This window comes from Poecilia mexicana, unplaced genomic scaffold (assembly GCF_051168715.1).
Source record: "Poecilia mexicana isolate PSO_F unplaced genomic scaffold, ASM5116871v1 scaffold_3, whole genome shotgun sequence".
In the NCBI taxonomy this organism is placed as follows: domain Eukaryota; kingdom Metazoa; phylum Chordata; class Actinopteri; order Cyprinodontiformes; family Poeciliidae; genus Poecilia; species Poecilia mexicana.
In genome coordinates this window covers 28,002,053-28,017,433 of record NW_028263372.1, presented here as the reverse complement: position 1 = coordinate 28,017,433, position 15,381 = coordinate 28,002,053, and the positions used below count along the sequence as shown (strand labels likewise).

General features: G+C 38.4%; 1 protein-coding gene across 2 annotated transcripts in view; it reads right to left on the bottom strand.

Moving 5' to 3' along the window:
• The window catches only part of LOC106920155 (AT-rich interactive domain-containing protein 3B), a 63,896-nt gene that overhangs the window by 7,949 nt on the left and 40,566 nt on the right, over positions 1-15,381 (bottom strand). For both annotated transcript variants that reach the window (XM_014991009.2, XM_014991010.2), the window contains exons 5-6: positions 3,580-3,763; positions 1,532-1,791 (exon numbers count right to left, since the gene is read on the bottom strand). In XM_014991009.2, the coding sequence (XP_014846495.1) occupies positions 1,532-1,791; positions 3,580-3,763 (444 nt within the window). The remainder of the gene's footprint in view (positions 1-1,531; positions 1,792-3,579; positions 3,764-15,381) is intronic.

The following is a 15,381-nucleotide window of genomic DNA, read 5'->3' as shown; positions in this document are numbered from 1 at the left end:
TAAAACTGAAACAGGAACAGAAATCAATTCAATGTGAACAAATGCTGTGTGATCCTGAATATAATGATGGTTCAGATTCTTTATTTTTAGTTTTCGCTATTATTTTTATACTGCTTATGGCTTTACTTTCTTTCTTTTTTTTTTTTTTTCAGATCGTCAGCGAGTTCATTGAATCCAGACTTTAAGACTATGAGTATAAGACAATTCTGCACTGGTTTATGTCACACAGAGCCCGACAGCTATTACAGAAGCTCAAATACTCATCATACATGACCACTTAAAGTAAAGAACTTGAACAGCTCATTACTCAAGTCAAACCAAAGACACTGCTAGAGGTCAACACCTCACATTCCAACCAAGGCTAAGCCACATCAGATAAAACAACAGCGTAATGACAGTTATCAGCAGGAGTCCTCTTAATGTGAAACACAAGCTTCAAAGTTCATAAAGTGGCCTCCCCTGTGTGGGAAACATGTTATTTATCATTAAAGAGGAGGGGGCTCCCAGTAGCCTTGGGCAGAAAAGGTTCGCAATGGACTCTTAAACACCTGGATGGATGACATGAACTTGCTCTGACAGTCGCATTCAAACAGTAAAAATGCACCCACATGTTTACGGGGTGATGCAGTATAGAGAACAGCTGAAATGTGGCAATGTTCACAGATTTTCTCCCAAATTTACGTCGGGGTCAGACTCCGAAATGCTCAGAGAAGTGTCAAAAACAACAACAAAAGAAGTTCATCCAAGACTCTATTGGAGTTAGTTGATATGTAAAAACTAAAGTAAAAAAAAAAAAAACTGTACAACTGGAGAATAATAATAATAATAATAATAATAATAATGAGTGGCTTTTTATGAAGGGTTGAACAACAAAAAGCACCACGCTTGTCAAAAATCAAAGAGTACATAAGCACCACAGCACAGTGATTCTGAGGTCATGATCTGAGCTTGTTTTACAGCCGAGGACTCTCAGTATAAAGAAAGAGATCAAGAGATTAGACAGTAATCTGGCTGCTCAACAGGAGAATGATGCCAAACAGAAAATCTATATCATAATGGTAGCAGAGGTGTGATGTCCAAATTTGGCAATGAAACTGTGAAAAGATTCAAAAGGCTGAAATTCTAACAAAAATGCACCGGAGTAAGAAAAGAATCAAGGTTCTTTGCAATGTGAAGGACTATATGGGCAAGATGCAGTTATCAAACACAGCGATAGAGGGCAGTATTTCTCTATCAATCAGCATCTTGGTACAAGACAGACTTGAGCCATTTTTTCCACATCAAAGCAGCTAAACTCTCCCAAGTAGTAATTTACCCAACCTATAAAGTCATAATTGATTTGCGTCTTCCCCCTTCCAGCACCATTAAAAACTGTTTGGAAGCATGTGTATTTTAAAGTGGAAAAATCTTAAGCACTTTACCTTCAAACCTTTTTCTTAAGTTTTCCAGATTCATATTGCAGAAGTTGAACCAAATTTGTCATGCTCTAGAACTTAAATAACATTATTCTGTGCAAGTTGAAAGCACGAACCTTTCTTCAGAGAGGGTCCTGGAGAAGCCTGCAGGCCATTGAGGGCGACTGAGGTCCCGGCGCCAAGGCCTGCCAGATGCATCTTGGGAGGCGAGAGGATGTGGGGGGCCGTGCTTGGAGAAGGCGAGAAGCGGAAGAGGCTGCTGCTGTAGCTGGGACGACGGCCCTCGCGTCGGTTACTGTCGATGGCGGCTTGCAGCTCGCCTGGGGAGCTGAGACCTTTCCTCTCGCACTCGTACGGGTACAGGTATTTCATGTACCTTCGCAAGAAAATGCAAAGTTATTGTTCGACTGAGAGAAAGCCTTCCATCAAAATCAAGCATGTGAAAAATGCACTCGTGTGTAATGTGTTTGGAGTGCAAGTATGGTTTTTATTTAAAGAATGTGTTTTGTGAGCATATAGAACTTTGTTTACCCAGTATGAGAATAATGCATTTTTCTTTAAATTAACTTTCCCAAATAATGTTGCTTTGCAGCTGAAACAGCACGTCTCATTAGGCGAAGCCATTTTTCTTCTTAAGAAATACAGTCTGCAGGAAATATTTAGATGTTTTTAACTTTTTTGCACGTTTTTGTAGCACAAGAAACATACACTTCAAAAGTTACACAGTGTGTAAGACCAACATTAAGTAATAAAGACTCCCACTCATTCAGCTTTATAGAGTAATCTTTTTCAAACATATCAGCTGCAATTCTTATGCAGTGTTTCTCTACCAGCTTTGGACATCTAGAAATTGAAATGTTTGCCCTTTCCCATTTACATTTAAAGCAACAAACCATAAATTTTGAAGTCTTGCAGCAGATTACTAAGTGGATTTAGCTCAGGACTTTGACTATCCCATTCCAAAAAGTGAAAATACTTTGATCTAAACCATCTTACTGTGCCCATCTTCTCATCAAATTGAAACAATTTCCTTGTTCTGGCTGAATAAAAGCAACTACATAGCAAGATGGGACTAGGGACATTCAGGATAATGTGAGATAATTAATTTGGACACAGAGGATTTTGCATGAAGATCAAAAGTTTGACGTTTGTTAGAGATCAAACTAAAGTTTGTGGCCATAAAGTGACAAAACACAGGAAAGTTTAAAGGGTATCATCAGCGTGTTTTTCTACTCTTCTTATTTGATCATCTAAATTAAACAAGATGTCCAAAATATATCCAGCATAGTGTACACACTTGGTTATCAAATTTTGAAAACTTACATTAGCTTTTTTTCCTTCCCTAATTCCATTCCCTTATGCACTTAACTCTGTTTCTGATGAAGCGTGATTTTATGTTCCAGAACGTCTGAATTTATAGCAACACCTGGAACAATAATGTCGTTTGACAGGCTGAACTGGAAACATACTTGGATCACATCACTGCAGCTCTAGATTTATGCTTTATTATGTTTCCCATCCCATAAAGGAAGGAGGGCATAAACCGGCAAGAGCAGCAGTTTCTATCATGTAAAGTAGGCGAGCAATACTGTATAAGAACCTGTCAACATAAAAACATACATCATGTTTCTTAAAGTGTAAGAAGATAAAGAGGTGTTACTTCTACTGATGGGTTTCCATAAAAAAAATAGGTTTAGTCTTGGCTAAATGTGTAAGCCGTCAGTCCAACCCCACCTTAGTCACGTTGTACTCTGACCCAAATAACATCGATAGATCACACAGATCAATGAGGTTTGGGTGTGATGTAATGTCATGGAGATCCAAATAAACACAAAGAGAGGAGATTATTTTCTCATATGTGTGTACAAACGCACATTTACTTCAGCAGGGTGTAAACAGAGCTGTTCCTCAGCTTTGCACACGACCATCAATTAACCCAGCCAAAGCATGGTTCCCTTTGTTGTCTGTAAAGACAGCTGCACTGATTAAAACGGGAGAAGATCTCATCTAAAAGACATGCGTCACACGTGAGCGCACCTTAATACTGCACGCATACATGGGAAAGGTGTTTGCTTCCAGTTTGAAGGTTACTCGCTTGACGTTCTTAACTTAGTTCCAGCAGATGAAAGTAATTTGTTTCCTTTCCAAACAGACAAAGACTTACTGTGTGCGCAGAGTGAAAGCAGCGCTGGTGATGGATGTGGGCAGGTTGAGTCCCTTGGTGATTTCTCTCCAGATCTTCTTGTTGATAACCTCCACAAGGCCGCCTTTCTCCGTTACCAGCTTGTAGAGCATGTACAGATCCAGGACCTGCTTGGCCATGATAGGAATACGATTGACCGGGGTTCCTACAGAAAATATATAAACGAGGTACATCAATACAGTATCAATTATTTATGTGATTTAGAATGTCTTGAGGAACGGTGACCGGTTTAGGAGCCATCTAGGCTTTTTCTGCAGACAGAATGCCAGAACAAGAAGAATCCTGCCATTAGCTCATCAAACAATCAATGCTAAAACACCTAGGATTATTTTTGACCTCTAAATCCTGATCTAAGTGCTACTAGGATGATAACAAGACGAGAGTGGTGAGCTGGCTGCCCCGCACATCCATTAAAATTGGCTTGAAAACAAATTAGCTCCGTTAAGGCAATCTGGCTTGACCTGGAAAAGGGGATTCACAAACAACACAAAGCAAAGCTGCTCGAGACTTTTGATACAGATGCATTAATCTTGTGAGCAGCTTATTTGCAGTGAAGCTCGTAGAGAACGTGTGCAGTGGGAAAACGAGGTGGAGGCGGAGGAGGGAGGAGCACCGGCCGCTTCCCATATGTGACGGTATCAAATCAAAGTGCAATGGGCAATAGTGTAAGCATTAAATGGGAGGAGGGGACTGGGGATTGTGACAACCTAATAATCCTTAAGAACCAGTGGGGAGGAAGGGATGTGGGCTCCAGGATAGGCTGGTATAATGAAGCTCATTTAGAGGATTGCGCCGAGTAAATCCACACCCCTCTGTGTAAGTGCCGGACCCAGTGCATAGAGATGTGCAGATTTGCCCTCATAGGTAATGCCAACCAATCCTTTAGCCCCTCCTCGGACTGCTCTTAACCTGGGCTCATTAATGACTTTATAAAATAGCAGCGTGATCGGACCATACAGATTAGCCCCGATTCATTTTCTTAAGTTAGTAACATGTCTTTAAGCCATGTGCAAGAGGCCAAGGTGAGCACATGGTCCTGTGGAGTGGAGATCAGAAAAGCGACTCTGACCCTCTGAACATGCCTTAGTCAATGCCAGTGTTTGGGAGACAAGCTGATTTCTAGTTAGGAGGTGTGTTGGGTGCATTTGAAAAGAGTTAAACGAGCTTAATCATTGAAATACAAACAGGAAAATGAAGGTGCAAATAAAAAAAAAAAGTAAATAAGTATGCAGAGTGATTGGACTTTTTTGCAATGTTCTGTATTACAAACACAAACTTCAATGTATTTTATTTGGATCTTGTATGATTTACCAATGCAATGCAGTGCTTAGCTAGGAAGTGGAGGAAAACGGATGCGTAGTTTTCAAATTTCCCACAAAATGAACCTGGCCTTATAATCAGCCCCCAGTCAAAGTAAAAAAAAATCTGCAGAAACACTTCCTACAGCAAATCCAGTTAAAAGATTTTTTTGAGGAAATGGGACAACTAGCTTAGCATATGTAGAGGCAGATATTTTTTTTCTCCACAATTCTGATCTCCACAGGTCAGTCACATTTAAAAGAGACCATCTATGAAGATTAGACTTCAGCTATTGCCAAATTTATTAAGGGACTATGAGTAGGCCACTACGTCCATGCAAAAAGGTGAATGTCCACTCCTATCTCATTTGTTTGCTGCCTCTAATAAGTGTCCTTGCAGTATCACAATGCATGTTTTACTTTTGGGATGTTTTGTTTAGGGTGGTAGGCAGCATTAATGTTTGATGGAAATGTTTTGCATGTAGTCCAGAAGGTTCAAATTTGTTCTCATCTGATCAAACCATGTTCTTAGAAACCATGAACCTTTTATTAGTTTCTCTGATTAACTCTCTTCTTGCCTGGCCTGTCAGTTTAATTGGGCATGCATGTCTTGGTAAGTTTACTTTTTCCCCATTTTCAGATGGTGGATTGACCCTAACCACATCATAATCTTCTCCACTATTTTTCTCCATGACTTGTCTGCTGTGTTCTTTGGTCGTGGAGAGGTTGCTCAAGTGCACACCACACTTTTCAGATTTTTATTTCTAAAAACCTTTGAAACCATGCCTCTTTTTTTCTGCTACTTCTCGTTAGTCTGTTGCATTACATTTCAATAAAATATAATTAAGTTTGTCATAATTTCTTTATCCAAATACATACCACTTAAGAACAATATCGTTAGAGAAACATAGTAATCAAATGGGATGTTGCTTATATTTAGAAAATATTTTATTATTAAGTAACAAGTTGTTTTTTTAATTAGGAAATTAATTTAAAACTATTTTAAGCTCTTATATGGATATGTCAATATAGTGTTATTAGTTATTGAATTAAATTTGGTAAAATTCAGAAGCAAAATAATAGTTTGAAAGCAAATGATATTTAGAAACTGTGTTAATGTGGAATCAACGTCACAATAAATTTTTTAATCTGGTAATGCCATCTTGCTTCCGATTTGCTTAATCAGTGGCCAAGGAAGCTAGACAGACGGCACACAGAAAAAACCCCCAACACTTTTTGCTTCTGGGAACACGCAAAATTTCCAGAACAAACCCAGCTTCAAGCTGCAAGTGCTTTGTCAGTCATCTAATGCAGCGTTGGACATCAATCCTGCATTAAACAATTAGTACAACTACAGGGGTCAGAGATCAGCCAGGGGTTATTGATGTGTGAATTAAACTGCAGGTCAGCAGGAAGCCATGTTTTCATACTGGCCCGCTCGTGAACAATGACAGAACAACAAATGAGACACAGGAGCGCTGGCCCCAGAGTGACAGGCCAGCAGTTAGTTAGCTTTTAATTCACGTCTGTGCCTTTGTCACCATCTGCTGTCAAATCAAAATCTGATTCTGTGTAGCGGCTGTAGCCATAGGGAAACTCAAAATGTTTCATATTTTATGCAAAACAGAACAAAGCTTGCAGTGCGAATACGGTCAGCTACTGCATCTTTATATCTAAAATGGTTTAAGTTTCACATTTCAAATTCTGATTGCCTCACATGAAAGCCCTGAGGAAAGCAGTTATATTAATATCATAATTGAACAAAAATCACATTCACAGCACTTGGTCAATTAGGGAGAGACTTCCCGTGTTTGAAAGAGCCAGTGCACCGCCTGGCTTTGCTGTCCAACATCTGCCGTTTCAAACCCTGGAGACATCCAGCTCTAATTAGAGCAGCCCAAAACATGTCTTTTGATCAGTAAAACACACCACCTCTGCCCCATAGCTGCTCTAAATGGCTGTTTTTATTCACACATAAAGCGTATTGCCAAATGCTGTTGAGGAAGCCGGAGATACAATATGATGATTGAGGCTTCTGGAAGGCAAACTGCTGGATGCTTCATCTCTCTGTGAAGCACTGATTTGACCAGCCGCTTGCTCTGAGCCAATCTGTAATTGGCTGCAGGCCTCACCTCCCATCATCCTTTGCCCCGGACTGATTTTCCCCCAGGGACAGGACCATCAGGAGCCTAGTGATTAATGGCACCAGGGGTTAGAGGTCGCTCTGGTGGGAAGTGCCGAGGCTGAGGGCCCCTGAACCACTCCCTAAGTCCTTCCTCAAATGTCCACAGCGAGCACCAGAGCCACACGGCTGATCTTCAAAAGGCTGGCCTTCAGGAAGAAAGCAGGCAGCAGCCCCTTTGAAGGATTCATATTTGGAAGTGTGTGGGTGTGAGAATGATCAATACCTTCATCCTATGATGTATGCCTGCAAACTGCATTATATAATGAATTTTTGTCTCTGAAAAACTCACAGTAAAACATGTAACCAGGTGTAAACGCATTCTGTCAATCGGAGAATGAAGCGAATTATCAGTACACAAGAAAACTAAACAAAAGAGCTGCTTGTTTGACTAAAACAAATGTTATACAGTGAGCCCATCAAAAACAAGGTCATTTCATCTGACCCTTGCCCTATTTTTAGCTGGAAACAGCTGTTCACATTAAAATGGACTCTATAATAAATCAATTGGGCGCCCCTGACGCCAGTGGTGGTAAATTAAATATTGCTGACTTCTCTTGATGGGCATTCTTTAAATAATTATGAGACGGGGCGACAGCCTTACAGCGGCCAACACACAGGAAATGAATTTTTTACTGAATGAGAGTGCTGGCCGGTGTTAGGTTTCACTGCCATCTACTGTGAAGAGCAACAAAAAAATGAAGAAAACAAAACAAATCATGCCTTACTGCTTGCTCATTGAGATAGTCAATGTTTTTTTATGTCATAATCAAGACAAAAATCTTACAAAAAAAACCCCATATAGAAATAGGTAAGACAGAAAGGAAAAAAATGGGGTAAAATGTGTCCCTCTGCTGCCTTTATAAGGAAAAGAAGGACAGATGAAGGAAAAGGAAGGGGGAGGTGTAGTAGTTAGCCAGCTGGAGAAAGACTGGATTATGGCTGTAAGGAAGGTGTCAGCCAACACAAACAGCCCCTGGCCTCATGGCAGCGTCTGAGTCTTTAAGAGCACCGACATCCCACCACCCATCCACACCTTCCTCCTCGTCTTCCTCGCTACCCCAATCACGACATCAACAAGTAGATCAAACCCAACTGTAATTATGTCGACATTCACATTCTTTTACAAATCCAACTGATGAGAAAAGGTTTCAAGTTTGCAACATTTTTTTTTTTCCCATACAAACTGTGTCAGTCTCTGGGATTGATTCTACAGGTAAAGGTCATTTTATTTATATAGCACATTTTCAGCAACAAGGCAATACAAAGTGCTTTGTATGACAGCAGAACCAACCACTGACGCAGCTGCTGTTATTTCAAACCGTATTACAGTCAGGACATTCGCAATACACTTGTAAAATGCATTTATAATCATAATATTTGGACCCAGTAAATAAAAAATAAATAAATTAAAAGTATGAAACATGACTAGATCACATTGGTTTCCATGGAAAATATATCCATATATGGTACTACCACACATGAATGCTAATGTAGAGGACGTAATAATCTACGTTATTGCCATTACGAGTATGTTACGTGGGACAGAAATGTTTCTTGTCAGAGCAAAGCAGACACGTTTCTCTTCACTCACCAAACAGTCTGTTTGTTGGAAACACTTTTTCCCCCCAGAATTCTGAAACAACTAGAGCGCCGAGAGAATGTCTGACTGCAGATGCTATCTGCGTATTTTAGCTCCCAACCACTACATGTGTAGCATTAGCTGGAAGGGATTTTTCTTCAAAAACAAATGGTCTGTTGTTATGTGAATGCCTGTAAACTGGCTTACAGAGTTTGAATGTTATAAAAGGTGATCTTGGAAAAGTTTTTAACAACTACGTAACAGCACTGCAGCTAAGTTCACACACTGATTATGTGGAAGAAAATGAGACTTTCACAATCACAGCACTGCTCCCAAAAAGAGAACAAACTATTGCGGTGACATGGTTGTATGGAGAAATCACATTCATGGTTATTAGATTAACTATGCCTGCCGCAGTAAGTAATAAATTAGTTAATTGCATGATGAATTAAAACAAGCATGATTTATCGTATTTCTCTTTTTTCTCTCTCTCCTTCTACTAAAAACTGGATGACAAAATTCTTCAGTCTGGTGATTCGGTCTGAACTAGCCATTTTTGTTGAAGAGCAATTTGTGTTGACAAAAACACCATAATTCTTTTTTTTTTCTATTTTTGTTGCTCTTTTATGTATTTTGGATATTTAAAATATTTTTCAGTTCCAGTGTCAAATGCTGATTAGATTTTAAAGTTTATTGATCGCTGAGAATGTGTACTTGCATTACTATGCCATCAAGTATATATTACTTGAAAATATTCTCAAACTGACAATATTGTAGTTCATAGCAATAACTTCTGGGACAATTAATTGTACAGAAATATTTGTTACCATTACCTAAAAGAGCTGATTTCTTAAGTCTCCTCATTACTGTCATCAGCAATTCTCCTGACTTTCTCATCATCACATAACTTGTATAAATCTTTAATTTTTGACCAAAGAAAGTAAAATTACTGCTACGCTTATCTTGACATCATTGCTCTTAATACTAGCTTTTTCTATTTCATGCTTCCTACCTTTTATTTTACTATTTTTAGACATGGAAATAAATATTGTGCCCTACAAGTCTGAACAAGAATTACATAGGGAAATTGTCTTTCAAAAATCCTCTGCAAAGATGATTCTTTTAAAACGTCATATCCATCCCATTGTTCTGCTGTCAATAAGAGAAAATGTTAAAGATTAATAAGCTTTCATTCCTCATAATAAAAGGCAAAAATATTCACTAAATTATTGGTTGATTTCTAGCGAATATCCACTGACAACCGTCCAAATTCTTTAACATCAAACACAGAGACACTAGCAGAAGAGAGGAGCGTCTGGTTTCCACATGCTGGGAGTTTACTTTATGCATGCAGACCCCGGCTGTTAAGTTTATACGTTCTTATGTCGGGCCACCATATTGTCAGGACCCTGCCGTATGCCGGGGGATGTTTGTTTTATTTTTAATGCACGGTCGAGGACATAAAAGGTAAAAAAGCTTTGAGTGCATGGAATTTGCTATCTTTAGTGCAGGCAGAGCCACCACTTGAATGACAACCCAATTCATATCATGTGTTAAGATATCCACCCCTCCACATAAGGGAAGTTAAATGTAATGTAACACTATATAGATACATTGCTATTCTGAGCATGATTTAAAGCTACAGCTGGTTAACACACACACACACACACACACACACACACACACACACACACACACCCCACACACACACACCAACATCCAGAGAAGGTGAGGGACTGCCTTCTCTTAAATTCTTCAATATAAGCCAGTCAATAATCTCTACAGATCTGGCTGTATGAGATAGAGGGCTCCTGTCATGTCAATATGTTCAAAAAATCTTTACTAACACAGGCAGAAAGGTGGGTAAATGGAAAGAGGAACTACTGACGAGAGGGGGGAAAAAAAGCATGAAATGTGTTGATGGTTGAATATGATCCACACAGAGATAAACCCTAAAAAAAAAAAAAAAAAAAAAAAAAAAAAAGAGCAACTCCTTTACCTAATGACTTTTATGTGCATTTAGGCAAGTCAAGCAGGTTTTACAACTCCAGAAATGTTAAAGCTATGTGCATACATACATTTGAATTATAAAGGCATTATAAAGCAGCGTAGTTTCCTTCATTAGTGAAGTATTGGAACAAGATGTCAGATTACTTCACAAAGACAAATATTTTTTATACCCAAGCACTTTGCAATATCTCTCTATTTTATCAATCAATAAATTCATTCATTTCAGCACCAGTCTGGCTTTCTTTTAGGAATAAAATCCAACAGATTCTTCTCTTCAAGTTGTGTCAACAAGGCCAATACTAAGGAGGAAAACGGTAAACAGTCAATAATGGAGGAAGCTGTATTTACTAAAGAGAGGGCCAGTTATTACACTGAGCAGGCGGTAAATAAAAGAGCTGTCTGTCAGGGTGTGAAAAAAAAAAACCTAAGAAAATCTGACGTCTCTCCAAACAAAGGTCAACACTGGAGTCTTCTGACTGTATACATGGACAATAGTAACTGAACTGCATGCATAAAAAAAGAAAAAAACAAAATAATTGACATAATTCTTAGAAATAAAGTTACCAGCTTAGTCCACTGTTGTGAAACTGAACAGCATATGTATTAATTTAACAACAAAAAAGCTCGCTTTACAGGACGTGGTTCCACTTAACAGTTTTACTCTGCTCCATTTTCCATTGCAGAGCTCCTTAATGGAGACAGAATCAATGTGCAACTTTTTGTATGTGTGGGTTTATTAGATCAAACTAATTCAGCTGTGCAAAAATGACTTAAAAGTGAAGAAAATAAAGGACCATACATAGACTTAACAAGTTTGTGACAGACTTTTAACTCATTAGCCACAGAAAATGTTTTGCAAGTGATTTATAATGCCTCAGTGCGACAGAGTTCATCTCTGCACAGCGGAGGAAAAAGAAGAATTGATCTTAAAATCCATATTTGCAGTTAATAAACATGCTCATGCTCATTAGTCATGCGGAAAATATTCAATTTCGGTGGACAAATGAGATACCTGTGATTTATGCTGTGAATTGTGTCGCAGATTTTCAGATGACTTCATTAAACAAGGAAGTGTTTCAGTGTGACAGTTGTTAAAGTATCGATGATTTCAAGCAGCCTGCAGTGTTTCCATGTCACGATGCAGAGCTTTGAAAAGTATGTGTGACTTTATCCACTTTGGGAACGCATTTTGTGGATTGACAAAAATCAAATTTGGAATATCACATCAATCAGGGAATCATGATGGTGTCTGTGGTCTATGATGGCTTTTCTGCTTTTCTTCAAGGCCTGGACAACTTTCTGTATTAGTAGAAACCACAAAAAAAAAAATCCTGAAGGAGAAACTTGTCATTCCTCTTTCACTTATACAAGAGAGGAATGACCTAGAGCACAATTGCAAGTCCACTTATAAACTTTAGTCTTTGTGTAAAAAAACATTGACACTTAAATAAGTAAAACTTCACAGAAAATGCTAGTTAATTTGTAATCTACATAGTTATTACAATCTTAATATTGACTTTGTGCAGCACTAATTTAGATTATTTGAATAATCAATAAATTGAATAAGTAGTAGACAGATTTCTTGACTAAGTTACTGTCTACAAAAGGAGAACCAAACAAAGCCTTCTTGTGCCACAGCTTAAACCTTGTAATGAGAAAGCTCTAATGGAGTTTTAACAATGAGCTGACATTAATCCTAAAAATTGCTGTTGGCAAAGAATCTACAAGTGAATTGTTCAACTGAGTGATGAGTCAGGGAGTTTCTTTCTGGGAGTTATTACAGCGAGCCAGCAGCCAGTAAATAAAAGAGCTGTCTTGTGCGGTGTAAAGGAGAGAAAAACTGGCGAGGCTCCAAACAAAGGTCAGCTGCTGCAAATCTCACTGTGTCTAGTCAAATCATTGGGAAGGCTGTCAGGCTGCACACAATGACACCATTAGCAACTGAATTGCATGATTAGAAGCTTTTCCGCTGCAATTTGGCAGTAAATCGTTCTTACCCATAAAGACGATAGATTTGTTTTCCATTTTTTTTATGCTGCGAGCAGTGAAACCTCGACAGGTTTTCCAAGTACTTTAAAAATAGTGCTAGATGTCAGTAGTTGCACAAAAAGGAGAAAGAAAGGGAGAAATATGACTCCTTCTCCATGGGTCATAACGATGGGTCACCTGGCGAAATAGGGGGGGGAGGAGGGGGATTGAAAAGGTTGGATGGCACGAAAAGTGAGATGGCCTCTCCAACTGTAACCCAAGTCCCGTCAGTCCCCTGAGACCCAGCAGATCAACTGACAGGACCCCAATCAGCAGCAGAGGGTATGGAGCCAAATGAGAGATGGATGGGTGAATGCATGGCTGGATGGACATATTGAAGGATGGCCAAAGTGTAATCAGACACAAACAGCTACACAAACAAGTTGTAGAGTATTTTCATTAGACCAATTATCTCAGGAGAAAGTCCAGAGAAGCACTGAAAAGAAATTTTCCAACAAATTGCAGGTGCTGTTAAGGGAACCTACAAATAATGCGTAATGCCAACCTCCATAAAATATTCTCCTGCCTCTGGGGATTTTTATGTGTAGTTAACTAACAGAAACAATCTATTTTCAAGACATATTTATTTGAAACCTTTAACTTGGGGCTTGTGTTTAGTAGTGATATTGCTTCAATACAATCTTGCCTATGTTGTGAAGCGTACCGGCCCGTACCACAGTAATACCCACAGAGACTGCAAACAAATCTAACAGAGGTCACTAAGGTCAAACACTTCAATTTTAGTTTCACAGGACATGTCATCAGAAATCAAGGTCGTCTCTGTGGCTTTTTGAAAACTGTGATCTGGCTTTTTGTCTTGCTTTTGAAGTAATAATCTTCTGAGTGCAGATATTAATGGAGCTTAAAACACATTTTCTTGCCTCTTTTCTTTCTATGATGTGCAAGAGCAATCAGAGACCATTCAACTGGTCAAACACATTATTTCCTGCATAGCACTTTAAATATATAAAACCAAATATTGCATCCAAACAGTCCTTTGTATTTGAAAAAAAGTATGGACACTGATATTGCGATGGTCAGTGTGGTTCAATAAATATTGTGCTGCAATCCATAACTCTCTGATTTCTTTCCATTATGTTGCACAAAGAAGCAGAGCAGAGTGTTTTGAGGTTTTATCTTGGCATAAATTCAAGGGTGAATTTCAAATTTGAGTTCATAATGTGAGCTTTCCCAACTGTTTACACACAAAATGTAATGTATGCACGTGTGTAAAATCCTGAAATTAAAAAAAGTGACAATTTCTCAAACGAAATCAAGAAAAAAAAACATATGTTAACAAATAGAAAGAACATTTTTATATCACACATTAACTAAAACTAGAAAACTGTAATGTGATTTAATTCCAGAGGGTGAGGGAAAAAGATCTTACTCTATGGTTTTATTTAGATTATCTTTCCTACATATAACCAGGCATAATCTTGTGATTCCTTTCTGCTCAACTCAAACAGAGAGACATAAATGGGTACCTTAGGTACAGTTTTCTCTTCTCTTTTCAGTAGGGTTGCATAATACAATGCAAGTTGCTCTTTTTCGCAATATCACTGTATGCAATAAGGATATCACAAACAACTTCCTGGTATGCAACATTAGTTGCCTAATTATTCAAATACCTAGCAGTCAGGCTCTCTATATATATAATATATTTGTTTAATGCAGCCTAAAATGTTTCAGTCTCAAGAAACATTGATGTGAAACCAAAATTTCATTTTTATCCCTTCCATACCCCCAAGTAGCTGTATAGATTTATTGTTTTTGAGTCAGTGTTTGCTATGAACTCAAAGTAGACAAATGTTAGTACTTTAGTCGTTTGTCAATTCATCCCAAGTCACATCATTATTGCAACATTCACCAATATGATCGCACGAAACATGTTTTCCTAATGTTGTGCAATCCTAGTTTTCAGCAGACGAGACAAAAAAAAAAAATAAATAAAAAATTTTAAACAAAACCAAAGAGCAATGACGGCCTGCTTCACTCACTGTTTTGGTGTGTTTATATGGATAAGTTTAGATTTTCAAAACACCTGGTTTCTCAGAAACATAAAAGACGACCTCTGCTCCATACTTACATGCAATGGAAAATTTAGAGAGAAAAATAGCCCTTTAGCCTGACCCTGTAAACACCCGTCTTTGATGATGGAGCAGAAAATGTCGAGAATGCTTATGTGACAGCAACATAACAATGGATTATCAAGGGAGGAACTCTGGCAGTAGCTGCAGATTTTTTTCCAATCTAAAAAAACCCCAAAACAAACAAAAAAAAAGAAAACACCTAAAGCCAGAGAGAATAACACAATCTTGCACGTAGATGAATGTAAATGTGAAGTCAAACAGAAAAATACATGCATAGGAATTTAACACAGTTTGCCAACACTGGTGGTAGTTTACAAGTTTTAAAGGCAACACAGGAAAGAGACATGTCGGTCCTTTAAAGCAAGCTTCATAAAACAGCTAACTGCTTCAGTCAATAACCACCCAGATTGACAAATAAAGCCATCAGCTTTATTTGGAGCAGTGATCAATACGAGAAAGACATCTGCAGCTATACGTCGAGGAGAAAGACAAATATATTTAAACAAAGGAAAGCGTGTGGGGGGTTACACAGCCGTCCAGGAAATTTTAACTCGCATCAATGCAAATTAC